We start from the raw sequence: 22,441 nt of genomic DNA, 5'->3' as shown, positions 1-22,441 counted from the left end.
GCAGCAGAACCATGGGGCATGCCTGCAGGCAGGACCTGCTTTCAAATCTCTGATGAGCAGGTTAGTGGCCCTTTTAGTTGCTTTAAGGGAGATTCTGTGTTCCTGAAGATGGGAGGAAGGTGAAGGAGATCCAGGGCCTATTCAGGCCTCTGTCAGGTTTGCCCTACCCCCAGAGAGCAGTGGGAACTGGAATGGATCTCTTAGTGTGGCCCTGAGTAGGGTGGCCTGTGATGGTGGGGGTAGGGGGTGGGGGCTGCCTTGGGCTAACCAGCTTCCCATATCCCATTCTCCTGGGCAGAGGTGCCAGCCATTGAGGGCATGAGGATGCACCTCCTGGAGGAGACCACGGTTCGGACAGAGTGGACCCGGGCTCCCGGCCCTGTGGATGCCTATGAAATACAGTTCATCCCTACAGTAAGAGCCAAGCTGTAGGAGGGGGCTGAGTGGGCAGGACTGGGGGGAGGAGGTGCTCAAGGAGGAGGAACCTCAAGCAGAAAGTTCCAGGTAATCAGTGGTTGGGTCCAGATGGCTGGGTTCCTGAAGCTGCTGTCAAGTCCTTCTCATCCTGCCCCTCACGGGGTGCAGAAGGCCTCTGCAGCATTGGTCTACTGTCGCTGGAACACCTCTGGTGACGGCAAGCTCAGTACTTCCTGAGGCTGTCCAATCCGTTGTTGGTCATCGCCATGAGTCAGTTCTTTTTATTGTTGCTGAATCCAAATCTGCCCCCTTCCAATACCCATCCATTGGCCCTGGGTGGGCCTTCACCCGCAGTTGGAATGTTGTCTTGCTTTCCTTGTGTCCTACACCACACAATTCAGGGATTTGGAGACATCAGCTATCACATCACCTTTCATTCTCTCCAGGCCAAACTCACTGGTCTCTTCACCCCTTTTCCCCAAGGCTTTGTTCTCTGAATCCTTCACTTCTGAGTTCCCTCCTCTAGTGCCTCCCGCTTTTTACACGTGCCCCCCAAAATGTAGGGGCAGAGAGGAGCACAGTCGTTCACCTGGCTAACTCTGGACACAGTGGCACTTTTCTCAGAGTTGATGTATATTAACATGTAGTCACACAGACTATCAGCTGTTTTGATCGTATTTGTTTTTTTAAGTAACTTTTTATTAGAAAAGTCATCTAGGCTCAGTGTAGAAACTTTAGAAAATATAGATAAGGAAAAAAGAAAGAAGAAAGGAAGGAAGAAAAGAAAGAAGGAAAAAAGACGATGTTCAACTGTATACACTTTTTTAGCCTAAATATAGGCCTTTGCATTTGGCTCTGTTCAGTGTTATCTTTTTTGGTTTGGGCCAAGCTGTCTAGGCTGTTGCAATAATTTGAGTCTGTGAACTGGCTCTCCCACCTCCATGTCGTCAGTGCATTGCAAAGCATCCTTTCTCTGTCTCCTTCCAACTCACTCTTAAAATATTTGAGGGGCACCCTAAGGACAAAGCCTTGTGGCCTCTCATTAGAGACCTCCCTTTTGCAGATGGGGCTTTTATGATGTGTTTGGTCTCCCAGCTCCCAATCATCTGACATTTCTACTGTCCAGCTCATGTTTTCTTGCATCATCTCACAAATGCCATGGGTGGGTAGGCCATGTCACCCTCATCTCTGCCCAGCCAGGACTCTGTAAAAAAAATAAACTCCCAGGGCCTAAATCCTAGGAAGGCTCTAGGACAGAAGGGGCAGCTCAGAGGTGCTGGCTGTCATCCCCACCCCAACTGGCCTGGTCATTCTAAGTCTTCTTATTATCCCCCAAGGCCAGACCCCTACCATGTGCTGTCTCTCCTCACTCCCTGGTAGAAGCAGAGGCAGAAATCCCTACTTTGCCATGCAACCAAGAGAGCTTGGATTATTTCTTCTGTTTAAAAAAAAAAAATTAATCACAAGACAAGAATTTGGCAACTAGAGAAAAAAACAAATAATTCTTGGCTGCTTCACATTCAAACAAGCACTCTTAACATTTTAAAGTGTTTCTCCCACTCTCTTCTTCTGTGTGTATTATTTACATAGTGCTAATCTTGAGAGGGTGGGACCTTGAGAGGGAACTTTCTGAAGAAACTTCAGGGAAAGAATTAAAATAAACACTTGAGATAGAAGAAGCTTGCAGGGCAGCGCTGTCTCTTGCTCTCAGTAAATATGAACCCATCCTCGGGTGTTCGCAAGAGGTGTGGCTTCCCAGCGGAAGCCTTAGGCTTCCTCCCTCAGTGTGGGGCCGGGGTGGCGTTGAGCTGGCCTGTGCCCGGCGTGGCCATGCTCTCAGCTCATTTCCTCTGCTTTGGGTATGGGCCTCTGTCACATTCTGGGTTCTCTCTGAGCCTGGGTGTGGCAAATGCTCCTGTAAAATTGGTCCCCAGATACCTCTCTTGGACTCCACATGAGCGTGTGCAACTGGCCCTCAGTAGCTTTCTACGCTTTCTGTGGCTGGCCCCTGGAATGGTGCCTCTTGCCTTGGCCAGCACTCTCTGTCCTTTTTTGTTGGCACAGAGTATATTCAGTAGCTGCCTGCCCCCTGGCCACTGCCATCTTCCTAGAAGCCTGTCTCCACTTTATCCCCTCCTCTTTTCCAGGAGCACTTCTCTCTCAAAGCCCAAACTCTGCTATTCCTGGCTAAGGGACACACCTAGTTACTGGAATGATTTTCAGAACACAGAAGAGGAACCTTCCTCCTTCTCCCTGCATACGTGGCATTGTTACTCTGACTCAGTGGTTCTCAAAGTGTGTTCCCTGGACCTGCAGCATTGGCATCACCTGGGAGCTTGTTAGACATGCAAATTGTCAGACTCCACCCCCAGATCTACTGAATCAGAAACTCTGGGGGTGGAGCCCAGTAACCTGTGTTGTAACAAGCCCTCCAGGTGATTCCGATGCACCCGAAGCCTAAGGACCACTAACTTAAGGAATGTTGCTATTTTGCAAAATGCTGGCTCCTCTATGAATGTGAGAGAAAGCATGAGGAAACTGAGGGAAGTGAGCCCCTGAACAGAAAGAGGTTCACGTATTCCTTGTCTGGGTATATTCTGCAGCCTGGAAACTAGGGCTATGTTGCATTTTCATTGGGACATAAGACCTTGCAGCCTCAGAAAAGTTTGTGTTCGGGTCTGGTCTGAAAAGGGGGATGAGGGTGAGGTAAGCTCCAGGGACAAGCCAAGGTGGAGTCCCCCCCTGGGGCCACGAAGTTGATATTGAGAATAGGGTTAGAAACTCGCCAAGGACAATCAATGAAGCGGCCAAGCTTTCACCAAGGGGCAGAGCCAGCTGCCAGCATCTGGCTAGAGAGCCTGCCTCAGACCAGACAGATAATGCTGAGAGATGTGGGTTAGACTGACAATGGGCCTTTCCGGGGGCTGTTCCCAAATGGATCTCAGGAGGGACAAACTGGTGTCTAAAAGGTTCACGTAGGTGATCTGAAGGGAGAAGGAGAACTCTGGGGATGGGCTTGTCTTGTTGAAAGGACCTGACATCATCAGGGAGCACCCAAGGAGGGTATGTGTATGTGTGGTGGATTAGCAGAACAAGGTGGGAGAGAGAGAGTAAGTTCTGGGAAGGATGAGGACTTCACAGGTCTTCAGTTGAGGCCAACCCAAGGCCTCCTAGGCTGGGGTATCCTAGGGCAGGGTGAGTAGGAGAAGGACGGGGGTCCTGTGTGGCCAGGAAACCATTTCAGCCAAGAAAACTCTGACAAAGCTTTATTTCATCCTCAACTGAGAAATCTCTACGTGGCCTCTCATCTGGTTTTATACTTTGGTATTTACTATGTTGATTTCTCCACAATTCTCTTGGTATAGGAGAGTACCTTTTGAAATTTCCAATCCTACTTGGCTGAATGGAGGTGTCCCCATCACGGCCAACATAGCTAAACAGAACAGAGCGTCCTTATTAGCTGTCCTAGCTGGACAGCCCAGTGAAATGCAGGGCTGTTACCCTGCTCACAGATGTCCAGTTCCTCCTATTTCCTCCCCAGCAGCTGGCTTTCCAGGAGACCCTGCCTGGAGCAGGCACTGGCAGACTTCCCGTGGGGTCACCACAAATAATCATAATACCTTAAATGTACACTCAGAGGAGGGGCGTTTTGTCACAGGCCTGTACTCCACAGAGATTTGGGTAGGGATCTAATAAAACTTAAGACCTGGCCATAGATTTAGTTACTGGAACATGAGCTATCTGAGGACAGGGACCATATTTTTTATTTTGTGTTTCCGATGCCCAGCATGATGCCAGATACAAAATCGGGGAAATGTATCTGTGGAACTTTGAGCAGGTGGGCCTTGTCTTTGAGGGCCCTACAAGCCTGCTGAAGAGACAAGAAATGTGCCTAAAGGGCAATGTCATGACATGGATCACACCCAAATTACACAGCTGGGGCCAGTGTCTGTGGGGAGGCTGGGCCAGGTCAGATGCTTTGAGGAGGAAGTGAGACTTGAAGGGACATCCCTCATCTACTTCATCTGTTATGACAGGAATGAGCTGGAGAAGCCTCCTTGCACCCAGGTAGTCAGGATTGCCAGGAGAAAGCTAGGGGGAGAGTCCTGGCATGTGTCACGTAGAATTCTGGCAGACAGATGATGAACAGGATAAAAAGGTGGTGCCCGTGACAGGGGACTCTGGGGTCACACTGCCAGGATTTAAATCCCTGCCACTTTCTTGGTGTCGGTGACCTTGGGCTAAGTACTTAATCTTTTTGTAGCTCAGTTTCCTTATCTGTATAATGGGAATAATAGAACCTATCTCATAAAGTTCTTATGAGGATTAAGTGAGTTCGTGTTTGTAAATTGCCTTAAACAGTACCTGGCATGGAGTAAGTGTTCTAGACATGTTTGCTGTTACCATGCATGCTCCCCAGCTGTATAGGGCCAAGTTCTACAGAGTCCCATGTTGACCCTGCTTGGAACTGGAGAAACAAGGGCTAAGGGGGATTGAGCAGCAGGGGCAAGAGTGCCAGCCCCTGATCCACCTGGTACTCTCTCTCTTACAGACAGAGGGGGTGAGCCCCCCATTCACGGCACGTGTGCCCAGCTCTGCTTCGGTCTATGACCAGAGAGGATTGTCTCCTGGTCAGGATTACCAGGTCACTGTCCGTGCCCTTCGCGGGACTAGCTGGGGCCCTCCTGCCTCCAAGACCATCACCACCAGTGAGAGCTGGGGCTGTGGGGCAGGGACCTGGGTGGAGATGTGGATTTGAGGATTTGAGATGGGTGGCTGGGAATCTGCCTTCCAGGAGAGCAGAAGGGAGGGGTTGGGTGGGGGCAAGTCTCTTAGGAGGAAAGCTGGTGACTGAAGAACCAGACTCCCACCTGATCCCTCCACTCTCTAACCTGGCTAGTGATCGATGGCCCCCAGGACCTCCGCGTGGTGGCTGTGACGCCAACCACACTGGAGCTCAGCTGGCTGCGTCCCCAGGCCGAGGTGGACCGATTCGTGGTGTCCTATGTCAGTGCTGGCAACCAGAGGGTGCGGCTGGAAGTGCCCCCTGAGGCAGACGGGACGCTGCTGACTGACCTGATGCCAGGCGTGGAATATGTGGTGACTGTCACTGCAGAGCGGGGCCGGGCAGTAAGCTACCCAGCTTCCGTCAGGGCCAACACAGGTATGGCTGGCCAGGGGTTAGGGAAGGGCTGAGTTTCTGAGTAGAAGCCCCTTCCTTGGGAGCCCATGTCTAGGGCTCACAGGCTCCTCTGAATGCACTTGGCAGGGTGTCTGGTTGTCCCAAAGCACCTGCTGGGGTTCTTGCCCTAGACCAAGGGCACTGGGGAGACAGACCCTTCAGCTGCTTGGAGTCCTGTAGGAAGGCTGCCCCATGGAGAGAAGCAGTAAATAGGAGATACTGTCTGACCCACTCAGATGCAGGAAGTTCTGATCCAAACTTAGGCACAGGGAGGCCCTTGTGCTCACAGTCAGTGGTCAGATCTTGCAGGGATTGGAATTAGGCAGACCAGAGATCAGCACTCCTGTTGACTTTAGGATTGGGGTTCTGGGGAGTTAGGTCTCATAGCAGTAATTTTCCACTAACCCTCAAGGTCTCTTAACAGATGCCTGGATCTTTCTTTTCTTTTCCTGTGACAGAGGGACGCCCACCTTGCTGTAGCTCACATTCTCTCCTCCCACTCCCATTTTTCTCCTTCAGACACAGGGCCCCACCCGCTGGCATCTCTCTTTTTTCTAGGGCACCAACAGTGGCGGGCTTGGAGGGCGAGGGGTGAGGGGCTCCTGGGACACTGACTCCTTTCTCTTGGTTCTCTTTCCAGGTGGGGCTGGGGCGCAGGAAAGAGGCCTCTGGCTCGGAGGGAGGGAGTGCCTTGGGGAGGAGCGTAGGGGTAGGGAGACTGTCACTGACCTGCTCTCCCCCTACCCCTTTTTTGCCCCCGGCAGCGCCAGGCCACTACAGTTACCCGGAGGTGCGCCCCCCAGCCCCACCCCCCAAGTCCCGGCCCAGGCCCGCCTCGGCCTCGCGGCCCGCGCGCCCTGCTCGCCCCCCTCGGCCCTCGCGGCCCACAGAGGAGGGGGAGGAGGAGACTCGGCCCGGGCCTAGCCTGCCCCAGCCCCCACGGCGGGCGTGGGGCAACCTGACGGCCGAGCTGGGCCGCTTCCGCGGCACGGTGCAGGACCTGGAGCGCCACCTGCGGGCCCACGGCTACCCACTGCGGGCAAACCAGACCTACAAGTCGGTGGCGCGCCACATCCACGAATACTTGCAACGGCGGCGTCTGGCGGGTGCCGTCCCCGCCGGCTCCCCCGCACCCCCGCCCCGTCGCCCCCATCCCACCGCCAGCCCCGACTCAGGCACCTGGAAGCGGGACTCCAACCAGGGCATCTACGGCCTCTCGCCTGAAGGCGTCGACCGAGTGGCTGCGCCTCGCCACCCCAAGCCTGAGGTGCTGGGCAGTTCCGCCGACGGCGCATTACTCGTGTCCCTCGACGGGCTCCGCGGCCACTTCGAGCGCGTGGTGCTGCGCTGGCGGCCCCAGCCGCCCGCTGAGGGCCCCGGCGGGGAGGTGACTGTGCCGGGCACCACGCGCACCGTCAGCCTACCCGACCTCAGGCCCGGCACCACCTACCACGTGGAGGTCCACGGGGTGCGGGCAGGGCAGACCTCCAAGTCCTACGCCTTCATCACCACCACAGGTAGCGTGGGCTGGGGGCCGGACCACCCATCCCCTGCCCAGCCTCACCTGCCCGTTGGAGTCTACATCCATGAGTTCCTCCCACTGCCTAACTGCTGAGACTGCCACCCCCACCACACTCTTCTGTCTTCAAGCACTACCTGGTCCAGGCTCCAGGGGACCCTACAACAGAGCACACCCTTCTGTGTCCCTAGAAGCCACCTCCACCCCCAGGGTCCTGGCAGATACCCAAGGCCAAGGAGACCTGGTCTTTGGGGTTCCCTGATTTTCGCTTGAGTCCCCAGGGCACGTCTGCCAGGATTGCTGTTCTAGGCGATAGAAAGGGCATTTTGTGGGTGGGGCAGTGCCTGCAAAGAGTCTCTGGAGCAGTTGGGGTGGGGCAGGGAGTGAAACCAGCGGTTCCCCACTCTGACTCACTGTGGTGAGGGTGGCTGAAGACTGTGGTCAGTGGTTACTGTTTTCCACAATTTGGCCTTGACCTCAAAGGAACACCTTGGAACTGCTTGGGGGTGGCCTTGAGGCCATCGGGCAGCATGAGTATGTGAGAGGTGAAACCACTGCTTCTTGAGCTGTCTTTCCAGACCTCCTGGCTCACTTCACACCTGTCTCTCCCACAGGAACGATGTCCAGGCTCGGGGAAGGGGCGCTCTGTGGCTGCCATGGGGAGGGTTGTGGGCCTTTTCTTCCCCCATAGGGCCCAGATGCCACCTGAGCTGGATGTCGCCCCCCACACACACCCTTTCTTCCCTCTCTCCCCACTATCTACTCTCTTCTCGCATCCTCCTTCCCTAACACCACCATCTCCTCCTTTCTTCTAGGCTAGTCACTGCAGCACTAATGGAAGCCACGACCACCACCCACTAGGGAGGGGGATGCGTGTGGGGAGGGACATGGAAGTCTGTGGGGGCTGGCGGTAATAGGAGCCTTGTGAGAGGAGGGATGGCAGGCTTTGTTTCTTTTATTTATTACATGCAGGGATGTCTGTTCAGGAATGTGGTGGACAGGGGTGTATGGAGGACTGCAGAGACCTTTGGGAGGATGAGTTGGCCCAGGGAGTGGGCCCAGGAACAGACAAGGGGGGTCCTGTAGGCTCTTAGAGGCTAGGGGACACAACCTGGGGGCTGGGGTTTTCTTTCTGGCTCTCATACTCGACTCTCCTGTTTTTCTTGCCCTGCCCTTTCTCAGGGTCCTCCCCTTCTGACCTCTTGGGGGCCACTGATGAACCTCCTCCCTCAGGCCCTTCAACGACTCAAGGAGCCCAAGCCCCCGTCCTGCAGCAGCGCCCCCAGGAGCTGGCAGAGTTGAGGGTGCTGGGCAGAGACAAGACAGGGCGCCTCCGCGTGGCCTGGACCGCCCAGCCTGACACCTTTGCCCACTTCCAGCTGCGCCTGTGGGGGCCCGAGGGGCCGGAGGCTCATGAGGAACTACTGCCAGGGGATGTCCGCCAGGCTCTGGTGCCCTCACCCCCTCCTGGAGCCCCCTATGAGTTGTCACTTCGTGGGGTCCCCCCCAAGGGCGAGCCCTCTGCCCCTCTCATCTACCAAGGCGTTATGGGTACATCCTAGATTCTGCTCAGACCGGTGTCCTGAGGTTGGGGGAGGAGCTGGGCCATCAGAGGTGGGATGGGGGTTGAAGGCAAGGCTGGTGTTTGGGTCGGGGTGGTAGGAGAAAACAAGGAGAGAAAAGAAATTGAGGGTTCAGGGGAAAGAGGGATGGAGGGGGTCTTAGAATGATGATAGAGTGGGTTGGGGAGAGGAGTACTCCAGGAGAAGAAGATGGGAGGAGAGAAGTCAGAGGGTGGAACAGTGATTCAAGGAGAGAAGCTGTAGGCCCTGGCTCTCCACCTGCAGCTTTCTTTGCCCTGTTTCCTGCCCTCACTGCCTGGTCGCTCCTCCGCCCCACCCTGCCCCATAGGTCTCTCAGGGTGGATGTGGGAAGGCCTCTAGCCCTGAGGATACTGACCCTTGGCCCCCTCCCCCCCTTCCCTTCCCCATAGCCCCCAGACCCCCTTCACTGGGCCGACTAGGATGGTGGTACTGCCCCCCACTGCGGGAGCCTGGCCTGCAGTGGACAGTGCCCCATGGTCCCATCAGCCAGTTTCTGCTGGGAGTGGAGGTTCCTTAGAGTAGGGAGCTTCACAGCCATCAGGACTTCAGAGATGGGTGAAGTTTGCAGAACCAGTGAAGGACAGGGCCTGGGTGCCTGGATCTCACATTCCCTCTTGGTCCCTCTCTATGGGACCGGGATAGCCGGCTCTCCCTGCAACTCTAGGTCAAGCTCACCACTGGGAGAGAGTGTGGCAAGAGAAAGAGAAGTTCAGGTGGACTGAGGAGCCTTCAGACTGCTCTAAAGCAGCAATGGGGAGGTTCAAAACAGGGAGAACCACAGGGGACCTGAAACTCCCCCAAAGATCTTGGTGTGGAGAGGGACTGGGACCTTTGTGAGGGTGGGGAAGCTGTCGCAGGGAAAGCCCTCACTCCAGAACAGAGATTGGAAGGAGAAATGCCCCCCTTCTGCAGAAAGCTGGTCACAGAGGGCTGAGGGGTGGGAAAATGGCTTCGAGGGAGGGAGCTGTCCAGGATAGAGTGAGGCAGTGGGCAGAGGAGAGGGAAAGAGACCTGGGACAAGGCAATGGTTGAGTCCACCTGCTTTGCTTTTTGCCCCCCATACTCCAGACAAGGATGGGGAGAAGCCCGGGAAGCCACTGGTCCCACCACGCCTGGGCGAGCTGACAGCAACCGACGTGACCTCCAACTCTCTGCTCCTGCACTGGACGGTCCCTGAGGGCGAGTTCGACTCCTTTGTGATCCAGTACAAAGACAGGGACGGGCCCCAGGTGGTGCCCGTGGAGGGCCCCCAGCGCTCCGCCCTCATCACCAACCTGGACCTCGGCCGAAAGTACAAATTTGTCCTGTATGGGCTGGTGGGCAAGAAGAGGCATGGCCCCCTAGTGGCTGAAGCCAAGATTCGTGAGTGAGAGTGGTCATATACCCCCTGCCCTGCCCTCTGCATGGTCCTGAAGGAGGTCTTCCCAGTGCTTTGGAAACCTGCTTTGGGAAATCTGGAAAGGCTTCCTGGAGGCAGTGGTGTCTGAGATGAATCCTGAAGGGAAAATAGTGGTGGGTCAGGCAGAGAGGTGGAGGAGGGCAGTGTAGACAGAGGGAGCCATGAAGAGTGAGGCAGGAGTGCGTGCGGCCCTGTAGGAGAATCAATGTCTGTCTCGTCTGGATAGAGAGCTGGACACCTGGGGAACCAAGGGGATTGGCCTTATGTGTGACTGAGGAGCTTGGACCTCATTTGAGGGCCCTAGGGGGCCTCTGAAGGATTTTAAGTGGGAAAGTGCCATGATTTGATATGTATCTTATAAATAACAGTGAGGCTGCCACAGAGGGTAGCTGAGTTGAGAGCTGGGAAGAAATGGTGGCTGACTAGGGTCGTGGCAATGAGGCTGGATGTGGGAGGTGAAGGAGAGTGAGGCCAAGGCATCCCCATGTTTCTGTATCAGACCGTCCAGTTCCATGAGGCAAGGAACAGCGGAGGTGAGGAACAACGCTGCCTTGTTATTCACCTCCGTGAGGGACACTTAGATAAACATCTTTGGAGCATTTGTTAAGTGTCAGATGGGTTCAAGATGTTCTAAGTGTATCATCACACTTAATCCTTACAGCAGCCCTGTGAGGCATGCCCATTTTATAGATGTGGAGAATTGAGGCACGGAGAGGGAGAGGTTCCTCCAGCAGAAAGTGATGGGGCCATGGGGTTGTACTGCTGCCTCATGGGTCTGGAGAGCAGAGAGAAGGCCTGAAGAGGGGGTGTGTCATCAGTGCCAATGGGCAGGAGCCTGGTGAGAGTGTCGGGGGAGCAGAGACAAGGCCGCTGGAACCCTGGAGATGGCCAACATTCAGAGCAGGAGCAGAGGAAGAGGAGCCTGCCGGGCAACCTGAGGGAGGACTTAGAGAGAGGGGCCAAGCCAGGGAGAGTATGTCCTGGATGCCAAAACACAGGGCACGGTCAGATGTGTCAGATTCCATAAGAGTGATTCAGGGCTACAGAGTGTCCACAGGCCTTAGCAATGGCAAGGTCACCACTCACCCTGGTCAGAGTTGCCGGTGGAGGGTGGAGCTGGGTTGGGAGGGTGATGGAGGTGAGGACATGGCTACAACCAGTGTAGACATCTCTTTCTGGAATCTGGACTCGCAAGAGAGAGCAAAGAGGGAGGGTGGAGGCTGGAGGGAGATACAGCTGAATGGAGGAGCTCGTGTAATGCTGTGGCACAGCAGTGGAGAGTGAGGGGTTGGTGGTGCAGGGTGGGAGAGGAGGAGGTGGGCTCGGAGCACAGGTGTGGGAGGCTCTCCCACATTAAAATGCTTCAAGGATCATGCTTCCCTCTCTTGGAGGAGAAACCAGCTAGTGGTTAGGCCTGGAAGCAATAGAGCTTGTCCGGGAAGACTTCCCTGGCTATGGAGATGTGCAAAGGGCTGGCTGGGCTCCCTTCTCTCTGAAGCCCCTCCCCAGGCTGCAGATAGAGTCTGGGCCACACTAGTCCATATAGTGCTTTTGTGCCATTTAGAAGAGGGCACCCCTTCCTCTAGCTGGGCATAGCCCCTTGCCAGGGTACACAGCTTGGCAAACAGAGTGCTGGCTGGATTTTAGTCCCTCAGTGCTCCCTCAGTTTGTGGGAACAGCCTGCACAACCTCACACAGCATCCCCGTGTGGGAGATGGACTCCCCCTTCTCCTATGACCTGTATCCTCCCTTCTCTCTACCCCCTCTTCCTAGTGCCTCAGAGTGATGGCACCCCAGCAACTCCACCACGCCTGGGAAAGCTGTGGGTGACAGATCCCATGCCAGACTCGCTGCACCTCTCCTGGACTGTCCCTGAGGGCCAGTTCGACTCCTTCGTGGTTCAGTACAGGGACAGGGATGGACGGCCCCAGGTGGTGCCCGTGGAAGGGCACGAGCACTCGGTCGTTGTTTCCCCCCTGGACTCGGACCACAAGTACAGATTCACTCTGTTTGGGATTGCCAACAAGAAGCGGCATGGCCCCCTCATGGCTGATGGCACCACTGGTGAGTGGCAGCCACCTAATCCTTCTTGTGACCCCTCCCAGCCTTCTACACACATGCCGTCAGCCAGGAACGGCTGGGCCTCCCAGCAAGACGGCTGACTCCAAATCCTGGCCCTGCTCCCAGGCTGTGGGGCAGCCAGCCTCCCCTGAACAGCTGGGCCCCTTCCATCCCATTCAGCTGCTCCCCAAGGCCCAGAAGGTGTGTCATACCCTGGCTGTGCCAGACTGCTCGCGAATTCAGCACTCACACTAATTGAATAATGACCCCCCCCAGGTGTGATAACTCGTCCAAGCCCCCAGCCCCAATATCGGGCTGCCAGTTCAGCCCTGACTGAATCCTCTTATTTATAGCCTCAGAGAAGAGAGAGGAACCCCGCCACCCAGAGTCCCCCGAGCAGCCCCTGCTGGGGGAGCTGACAGTGACCGGCGCGACCCCAGACTCCCTACGCCTGTCCTGGACGGTGGCCCAGGGTTCCTTCGACTCCTTCATGGTCCAGTATAAGGATGTGCAGGGGCAGCCCCAGGCAGTGCCCGTTGAGGGGGATGAGAATGAGGTCACCATCCCCGGCCTGGAGTCCGACCGGAAGTATAAGATGAACCTCTATGGGCTTCATGGCAGGCAGCGTGTGGGGCCTGTGTCTGTGGTGGCCACCACTGGTGAGTCAGGGCCTCATGGGCCTCCCTCCCTGTCTGCCCCCAGTCGTGGCCCAGGGCTCCTTTGAACCACCCTCCACCTTCTCTTTCTCGGCTCCAATTCTGCCAAAGCCTCCACCCTCTGCTTCCCCACATCCCAGGACTTCTCATCCAGCCACCAGCCCCTCACCTCTTTCTCGGCCCTGCTTCTCCATCTCCAAGAACAGGTCCCATTTTCCCCATTCGGAGCACCTGGAATCATCCCCCACCCCCGGGCTGTCCTCCCCACAGATGTGCTGAGCCCCTGTGTTCTTTCCCCATGGTTTTTGCTGGGCTCCTTCCCCTACCATGATCTGGCTCAGCCGTGGTCATTTCTGAGCTTGGTCGCCTGCTACCCACACCGTCCTGCCTTTGCTGCTCCATTCAGAGCTGGCAGATCCAAGGGACAGGAGCACCATGCTTCCCAGCCTCTTTCTGGCATGAAGGGGACCCCTCCTGGCCCCCTAACCCCTGACTCTTAGCCAGCTTGGAGCAGGGCGGAGGACTCCCTCTCAGCGCCCCTGCCCCACATTCCTCCGTGTGCCCAGCCTCCCCCTGTCCAGTACCGTTTCCGAGGTTGTGTAGCATTGTTGTTGGGAGCATGGGCTCTGGAGCCAACTGCCTGGATTTTACTACCTCTGGGACCTTGTGCAAGTTACTGAACCTCTCTGTGCCTCCGCTTTCTCATATGTCAAATGGGAATAATAATGGTAACTGCTTCACAGAGTTGTTAGAATTAAATGAGTTAATGTGATCGAGCACTTAGAATAGTGCCTGGCACATCAAAACTGCTGTTTGGGAGTGAGCTGCTATTTCTCCCTGACCCTCACTTCCCAGGATCCTTTTTTTCTCCTCACCTCCCTACCTTCCCCATCCTCGCCTGGGTTGTCATTCTCGCCTGCTTCCTTCTCAGTCACCTGTCCCTTCATTAGTTCCCCATGGACTGGGGAGTGGGTCATAGAGGGCTGGACAGTCCCCCCACCCCATGGAGCCTCAGCAGAGACCTAGCTGCAGCAGACATGGTAGATGCCCTCAGGGCTGTGATTCTAGACCCAGCCAGGGAAGAGCATGGCCCTCTGCCCTCAAATCTTGCTCCCATTCTTGTCTGAAGCCCTGCCCTAGTGATTCATTCCTGAGGGTGAAAGGGGAGGGAGAGGCCAGGCTGTCTGGGGAGGCCTTAGCCAGAGCACATCCATCTCCTGTCCTGCTAAGCAGGGTGGGAGCAGCTTGAAAGCCCTGGGAGGGGCAGGAGGTGAAAGGGAGGAACATAGGTGGGAAGAGGCCTCACTGCCCCCTCATTTCCTGAGGTTCTGCACTGCCAGTGAGCACAGTATAGAAGAACTTCTCGGAGTTTCCTCTCTTCCCATCTCAGCTGCTTTCTCAGACATGAGGGGAGACCCACCCCCACAGAACCCACCAGTACAATCCTGCCTGCAGTACATGATGGGGATTAGCAGCCTGTATCCATTGATGCGTTACTGAATGGCTACTACAAAGGCTTCCCCGTCCCCGAAGCCTACGGCTTGAGGACTATATTTGCTGGATGTACTTTATTGTCATGATTAACGTCACCAGAAAAGCAAGTTACTCTTTAAGCTTGTATCCCCGTCTCTTCTCTCAGCCCCCCAGGATGTTGCGGATGAGACCCCCAGCCCCACTGAGGTGGAGACCCCCAGCCCCAAGGAACCCAGCACAGAGGCCCCGGAGCCCCCTGAGGAGCCCCTCTTGGGGGAGCTGACGGTGACAGGATCCTCCCCAGACTCGCTGAGCCTGTCCTGGACCGTCCCCCAGGGCCACTTTGACTTCTTCACTGTCCAGTACAAAGACAGGGACGGGCGGCCCCAGGCAGTGCGTGTCAGGGGCGAAGAGAGCGAGGTCACTGTTGGGGGCCTGGAGCCGGGGCGCAAGTACAAGATGAACCTGTATGGGCTGCAGGAGGGGCGGCGCGTGGGCCCTGTGTCCACAGTGGGCATTACTGGTGAGTGAAGACAGGGCCTGGTTCCTTTTCCTCCCACTGGTGGCCCTCAGCCTCCCTTTGGTGATTGTTCTCCTTTGCTGCAGTGGAAACACGAGGCCTCACCTGCTTGGGGAAGACCTAAAAGGAGCAGTTCACTGGGGACCGGGCTACAATCAGCTTGAGCAAGTTTTACACTTTCTGTGCCTCTGTTTCCTGGTCTGTAAAATGGGGATGATAACACCCACCTCATAAAACTGTTGTGAGGATTAAGTGAGTTAACAGACATAAAGCACTAAGAGTGGGCCTGGCGTGGAGTAAACATGCTGTCAGTGCTTGCTGCTATAATTAGTGTGATTACCCTTACTCTGGGGTCTGCTCTGTCCCATTTGGCTGATTAGATGGTCAGAATGAGCATGAGACATGGCCTTCTCATCAGTGCAGCTGGAAACTTCTTTACCGCTCATCCAGTGAGTGACTTTATAGCAAGGAGGAATATCCCCTCCACTCCCTCTTGGGTAGAGTACGGGGCCACCTCGGCCACCACAAAGGACCCAGCCTGGGCACCTCCTCTCCAGAGCCTCAGGGAGGGCCCAGGTCCCAGCCAGGCCTCTGGGCCCCTCCTGCTGACCTGCCCAGCCTGGTCACGGGGAGGGGCGTCTCTTTTCTCCTATGCTTACTGAGACCAAAACAACCTTTTTCAAAAACAACTTTTACTACTAGGAGAAAGATTAACAACTTAATAGCAGAGAAACAGATAGGGTTCCAGAGCATGATTTCTACTCTTCCACAAAGCCCAACCTTACAGCAACTTGGTTGGCTTAGTTTCCAGAGCCTTCCACCCCCAATTTCTTTTCTTTGCCTCACTGAAAGGAGGGAGAGGGTAAAGCCACTCTGCTGCGGGCCTGAAGTAGCGGGAGGGAGGCCCCTGCCAGGCCCAAGACATGCTGCCAGAGTTTCTCCTGGGGTGACCCTCTGTCCATCCGTCTGTCCTGGCAGTCCCACTGGGCTCTCTGAGGCCCTGTCCCTGGTCCCTGGGGAAGGATGGGCTGTGTCGGGCACTGACTGAGGCAGTGCGGTAGAGGAAAAGTGAGTTTTGGAATCTCACCGAGTTCCATTCCCGGCTTCCCCCATTCTTTGCTGTGTGATCTGGAGAAAGTTACCTTCTCTCCTAGAACCTCAGCTTCCTCATCTTCAAGATGGAGCAAACGACACCCCCCCCGTCATAAGGGTTAGAGGTGGGGATGTAACATGCCTGGTGCATTCTCTGCTCATTTCAACTTTCTGCTCAAACTCTCCTGCGGAGAAATCACTGTATATCTGTGTACAGATCCTGGACATTTTAAAACGTGTATTGTCCTGGATAAAAATGGATAAGTGGCCCTTTAAAAAAGAAACAAGCATGATGTTCATTATCAGAGCAGGAAAGGGATGGGGCAGCTGAGCCCACTGAGCTGACCAAGGGCTGCGCCTGGCACACAGCGCACGCTGTACCGTTGCCAGGAGAAGGAATGCGTGGAGCTAGTTAGAAACGTTTCTAAGTTGGAAAAGGATTTTCCCAAATGCAGCATGCAGACTGTCGCACTCATGGGTAGTTATAATCTCACAGTTCCCAGTTAAGCCAAACCACCAATAATAAGGCTTGATGGTGAGGGACAGTTTCTCCCTCATGGAAAGAGGTATAGAGAGGGCAAAAACAAGCAGGAAATGGATGCTATGGGAATTAACAGAGCTAGAAGGCAAATGAACTGGAATACCAGGCCTGGCCTGGCACCTGGTACCTAGTATGGCTGGTACCACCTGCTCGACACGTGCTGGTCACTCCTAGCCCCCTTCAGCTGCCTCCATCCCTGCCCTCCCTGCTCAGACTCATTTCCGTCTTCCTAAGGCCTCACCACCAGCCGGTTTTTCAAGCAGATATTATCTGTCTGGAGCCTAGTCTTGTCCTGCCGCAGGAGCCAGAGAAACAAGCTCTTGGGAACCCCACCCACCCAGCCACCCTCTCTGCCATTTTACCTCTTGGGACCACCTTCCAGGTTCAGTCCCTAATGAGGAGCACCTCCCAGTCTCAGCTCATTCTGGGGCGACAGGGACCTGCAGGTGTCCAGCTTGGCCTGTCCCAGCCCAGATGTGCAGACCACCCGTTAATTTAACAAGCATTTGTGGAGCACCCACTGGGGGCTGGGTACTGAGAACACAGCAGTGAACAAAACTGCCTGTGGCGCTCACATTCTAGCAGAGGGAGACAGGTACCACACTGCACACATACATCAGTGGTGCCGTATGTGACGGTGATGCGAGCTGGGGAGAAAAGCAAGGCCAGTAGGTGAGCTGGTGAGTGGGTGGGAAGGGGGTGGGAAAGGGTCTCGCTGAGGGAACACCTGAAGGGAGAGGACAAGCCACGTAGGCCTCTGGGGAAGAGCTTCCCGGGCAGAGGGAAGATGCCGCGATCATCTGTGGACCAGGAGGAATGTTCTGGAATGGGGGATGGTGGTGATGGGAGAGATGAGCATGTGGGACTTTGGAGGCCATTGTAAGGACTTGGCCTTTGCTCTGAGATGGAAGCCACTGCGGAAACAGGCTCTGACAAACTTGTTAACAGCAGGGAACAGAGCTAAGGGAGTGAGGGTGGAGGAGGGAGGTGATTTAGGAGACTGTTGTATAATCTAGTAAGAGCCGCTGGTGCTTGGAGATGGCAGCAGCAGAGTGGGTGAGGAGGGGTCAGATTCTGAAGGTAGTGCCAATAGGACTTACTCACAGGCCAGTTGTGGGGTATAAGAGAGGATTCGGGGATGACTCTGAGAATGAATTTGTGGTGTTGCTGAGGTGGGGACGCTGTGGGGGAGCCTCTGGGTTCAGTTTTGGACTTGTTGAGTTTGAGACATAGATTAGGCACCCAAGGAAGAGGCTGAGCAAACACAAGTCTGGGGGCTAGTGGGGAGGTCTGGATGGGGGCACTTGGAGCCATTGGTGTACAGATGGAAGTTCAGCTGCTTTCCCGGGGTCTCCATGATGGCTGACACCCCTCCTCCAAAGCACAGCCCCAGATCCTGGCAGGGACTTAGTGAAGGGTTGTGAACCGGAGAGATGTTGCCAATCGGTATAGAACCACCTCGTGGGCACCACAAAAACAACCACCTAGTTACTACCAAGGTAAAGAGGGGCTTCTCCTAACAGCCTCCCACCATCTCTGTCTCAGCTGCGCAACCAGAAGAAGAGTCTCCTCCAGCCACAGAGCCCCCGCTGGAGCCACGCCTGGGGGAGCTGACAGTGACGGATGTGACTCCCAACTCTGTGGGCCTCGCGTGGACAGTCCCTGAGGGCCAATTCGACTCCTTCATGGTCCAGTACAAGGACAGGGACAGGCAGCCCCAGGTGGTGCCTGTGGCTGCAGACCAGCGTGAGGCCACAGTGCCTAACCTGGAGCCTGCACACAAATACAAGATGAACTTCTACGGGCTACATGGTGGGCAGCGTGTGGGCCCCCTCTCTGTGGTAGCTGTGACAGGTGAGTGAGGGGGGTGAGGCAGTCCCCATCCCTGGTTACCCAGAGTCCCCTTCCATAACCCCTCTCTCAGATCCTGCCTCAGTGGCCCCCCAGGTCCTTCTCAAGGTCACAGGCATCTTAGTCTGTACCTTGACTCCTTGGCTCCCCACTCAGGCTGGAACCTTCCCTGCCCTCACGTCCCCATCTCTACTCCACCCCCTCCCCCAGGCAGAAATGTCTTCCTTCCATCTGACCTAAATCCATCCTCAGACCCTCTCTGTCTCTCCCTCTCTGATTGTCCACAGCTGTTTCCTCCCCTTCTCTTTACAACCCTGCTGTGACTTGGAGACAGCTGCCACCTCCCCCTACTGCCCTTTTTTATTGGGGTTAAACAATACACATCCCTTGAATCTCTTCTCAGAGGCCCTCAGCCCCTGGCCTGAGCTGCATTCCCTTCTGGCCTACTGAGTCTTCCTCCCTCCAGGAAGTGGCCCTTGCTCTGGGCTCCTGGCTCCTTCCCACCCCTCGTGGCTTCCTAGGTACAGGTTTCCACCATTTTTGTGCCACGGTGTCTAGTGAAACCCATAGACTGCTCTCAGAGCAATGTTTTAAAATCTATAATATAAAATGCATAGAATTACAAAGGAAACCAATTATATTGAAATACAATTATCAAAATACTTTTATTTATTTATTTTTTTGGTGAGGAAGATTAGCTCTGAGCTAACATCTGTTACCAATCCTCCTCTTTCTTTGCTGAGGACGATTGGCCCTGGACTAACATCCATGCCCATCTTCCTCTACTTTGTATGTGGGACGCCTGCCACAGCATAGCTTGATAAGCAGTGCGTAGGTCCGCACCCAGGATCCAAACCTGCGAACCCGGGCCGCCGAAATGGGAGCATGCAAACTTAACCACTGTGCCACTGGGCCGGCCCCTCAAAATACTTTTAAATTCAAATTTATGATTTAGTAATACAGGAACTTCTTTATTAGTTCATGAAATAACAAGACTTAGTGGCATGTGTAATAACCTACCCACATTTAGAAGTAGTGAGAAGTGTAAACGGTATTTTGAAGTTTCTGCAATAATTCTAAGAGGATGTGAAAACATCTGTGATTCCTACTGGTGACAAAGTGACAGGTACTGCTAGAAGCACCATGGTTGGTTTCCTAATTTATCACTGAGGGAAATGCTACGTTTCAGTTAGAGGTCAGAGAAACTAAAGATGTAACTGTTTCCCATCTTAGTTCAAGGCCCCCTGGAGGCCCTCGGAGCCCAGGAGCCTGGTGAGGGGGGAGTTCTGCCAGAGATCTCAACCGTGTTCTTTGTCTTCCCGGATCCTAGCTCCCCTCCCCACAGCCCCATCCACAGTGTCCCCCCAAGAGCCGCGCCTGGGGGAGCTGACAGTGACGGATGTGACCCCGGACTCCGTGGGCCTCTCGTGGACAGTCCCCGAGGGCGAATTCGACTCCTTCGTGGTCCAGTACAAGGACAGGGACGGGCAGCCCAAGGTGGTGCCTGTGGACGCAGACCAGCGCGAGGCCACCGTCCCCGGCCTGGAGCCCAGTAGGAAATACAAGTTCCTGCTCTTTGGGATCCAGGACGGGAAACGACGCAGCCCAGTCTCTGTGGAGGCAAAGACGGGTGAGAGGGACCCCCGGGAAGCTGAGCCTGAGGCCCCAGCCTTCTGCCCTTCTTCACACTCCTGATCTCCACTCCCTTCTGCAAGGCCTCTGCTTTGTCCGCGTCTTCTGTTTCATTCAGAAAACCGTAGTGCTTACCCTTGTCCAAGGCAGATAAGAACCAGGAAAATGGGGCCAGTTTCTGGATCTGCTCCCCCTGCTGAGTTTTCCTCTCTTCTCATAATTCCTACTTCTGTTGAATGAGAGAAGCTCCTTCAGACCCCTTCCTGGAAGGTAGAACATGGGAAGTTGGGGGTTCTGGGAAAGGGGGTGAAGGGAGCCAGGAGCCCTTCCCGCCTCCCTGGGCCTTGCGGGTCCCCCGCTCTTTGTAGCCATCACCTCCTGCGAGTTTTGCCGTCTGTCCTCTGACTCTCACCCAGTTTCTCACCCTACTGGCTCAGGCCCATCGGGTCCCATATCTGCCTCCCCAAGAGGACTGCTTTCCTCCTCTGCTCTCCTCCTGGATCCTCAGAATATGGGGACCAGAGGACCCCAGTGCTGGCTGCCCAGCCAGGCCCAGTCGGGCCCAATCCAGCTGTGCCCCTTTCCTAGGTTTTGGTCCAGGCCCTCCCCTGCCCTTGGGGGCTCCCTGTTGCCAGAAAACTCTCACAATAACAATGCCGTCAGTGTCCTCGCTGTCCAGGAAGGCAGCAGGCCAGCTCCTTCTCAGGCCTCGGGATGGCTCCTTGAGCAGACACGAGATCCTCTCCTCGTCTGAGCTCCCCTTCTTCTCCCCTTACCCCCCAACACACATAGGCAGCCCCCACTTTTCCACCAGGTCCTGTGAGGGTCTCCTGCATTATAATATCCTGCCTCCTCATCTGCTCTCTGCCCCCATCAGGGATCCTGTGCCCCCTCTGATGTCCCCAGGACCCTCAGATTTCCCCAGGGGCCAGTCAAATCACAAAGAGTAGGCTCCTTGGTAAAAGGAAATAAACAGACCAAGTCTGTGATAAGCTGTACCCTGTTAAGGAAATAGTCTCTAGGTGGGAAGAGTCTGAACAGCAAGAGGAATAAGATAAGCAGGAAACTAGGGAATCTGTTTTTCCAGAGGTGTCTCAGGACAGAAGACCTCTCCGTGCATTAGTGGAGTGGGCAGAGGCAGGGGCCAGTTGGGGTTGGTGGCAGGGATGGGAGTCTGATGGAAATATTTTGGGGAAGCACTGAGCATTCGGGCAGTTCTGGGTTTTTCCAACTCAGCAGGAGGCAGTCGAGGAGTCACTTTGGAAAAAAATAAACACAAGGTCCTTTTCTCTCTGTCAGCTGCCCAAGGTGACGCCAGCCCAGGGGCCCCACCCCGCCTCGGGGAGCTGTGGGTGACAGACCCCACCCCAGACTCAGTGCGCCTCTCCTGGACAGTCCCTGAGGGCCACTTCGACTCCTTTGTGGTCCAGTTCAAGGACAGGGATGGGCCCCGGCTGGTGCCCGTGGAAGGCCATGAGCGCGCGATCACCATCAGCCCTCTGGACACCGGCCGCAAGTACAGATTCCTCCTCTACGGCCTCCTGGGCAAGAGACGCCACGGCCCCCTCACTGCAGATGGCACCACAGGTGAGGGCTTCCCCTGCAAGGCCCAGCTCTGCCCCTGGAGACTCTTGGGGAAGGTGTTGGGCACCCTGCCAGGCCAGGGCAGCAGGTAGTCACTTGTGGTGGCTGCCATCACAGTTGTTATTTGGCCCCGGCCACCCCGGCTGGGATCCAGCCCCCGCTTCTCCTTGCACAAGCTCATAGCACCAGCCCTGCGGGACTCAGCCATGGCAAAGCCCTGTCCCTAGACCTCTCTGTCCAGCCCTTTGAGGTCACTCAGCCTTCTAAAAACAGCTCAGCCATTTCTTCTCTGTGTCTTTGTCTCAGAGACCCAGAGTACTATGGATGAAGCTGGAACAAAACGTCCCCCAAAACCCCGTCTCGGGGATGAGCTGCAGGTGACCAGCGTGACACCAGACTCCGTGGACCTCTCCTGGACAGTCCCTGAGGGCCAGTTTGACTCCTTTGTGGTCCAGTACAAGGACAGGGATGGGCAGCCCCAGGTGGTGCCTGTGGAGGGCAGCCTCAGGGAGGTCAGAGTCTCAGGCCTGGACCCTGCCCGCAAGTACAAGCTGCTGCTCTACGGGCTGCACCAGAGCAGGCGTGTGGGTCCCGTCTCCGCCATTGCTGTGACTGGTGAGTGCAGCTGCGGCCAGAACAGGCTGCTCTTCCTTCCCGCCTGGCTGTCCTGTCCTGACTGAACCACATGATTTCTGAGCTTCCTATTTCCCTTCTTTTGGGGGAAGGGATCAGCTTAATGGAGGCATAGGTTACATATGATAAAATTCACCCATTAAGGGAATAATTCAATGAGTTTTGGCAAACATATAAGTCATGAAATCATTACCACAACTGAGATATAAAACATTTCCATGGATCTGAAAAGTTTCCCTCTGGCCCTTTGCGGTCATTTCCCCCAACCCCAGCCTCT

General features: G+C 55.4%; 1 protein-coding gene across 1 annotated transcript in view; it reads left to right on the top strand.

Moving 5' to 3' along the window:
• TNXB (tenascin XB) overlaps window positions 1-22,441 on the top strand; it is a 61,480-nt gene that overhangs the window by 16,068 nt on the left and 22,971 nt on the right. The window contains exons 5-17 of the mRNA XM_087438383.1: window positions 299-414; window positions 4,970-5,126; window positions 5,318-5,581; window positions 6,364-7,116; window positions 8,301-8,669; window positions 9,791-10,084; window positions 11,895-12,185; window positions 12,536-12,841; window positions 14,478-14,834; window positions 18,010-18,318; window positions 19,646-19,945; window positions 21,247-21,534; window positions 21,838-22,146. Coding sequence (XP_087294509.1) covers window positions 299-414; window positions 4,970-5,126; window positions 5,318-5,581; window positions 6,364-7,116; window positions 8,301-8,669; window positions 9,791-10,084; window positions 11,895-12,185; window positions 12,536-12,841; window positions 14,478-14,834; window positions 18,010-18,318; window positions 19,646-19,945; window positions 21,247-21,534; window positions 21,838-22,146 — 4,113 coding nt within the window. The remainder of the gene's footprint in view (window positions 1-298; window positions 415-4,969; window positions 5,127-5,317; window positions 5,582-6,363; window positions 7,117-8,300; window positions 8,670-9,790; window positions 10,085-11,894; window positions 12,186-12,535; window positions 12,842-14,477; window positions 14,835-18,009; window positions 18,319-19,645; window positions 19,946-21,246; window positions 21,535-21,837; window positions 22,147-22,441) is intronic.

The sequence above is a fragment of the Ceratotherium simum genome, chromosome 13 (assembly GCF_057802395.1).
Source record: "Ceratotherium simum simum isolate JZ-2026a chromosome 13, ASM5780239v1, whole genome shotgun sequence".
In the NCBI taxonomy this organism is placed as follows: domain Eukaryota; kingdom Metazoa; phylum Chordata; class Mammalia; order Perissodactyla; family Rhinocerotidae; genus Ceratotherium; species Ceratotherium simum.
The sequence above is the reverse complement of the archived record's forward strand: the minus strand, read 5'-3'. Positions and strand labels throughout refer to the sequence as shown.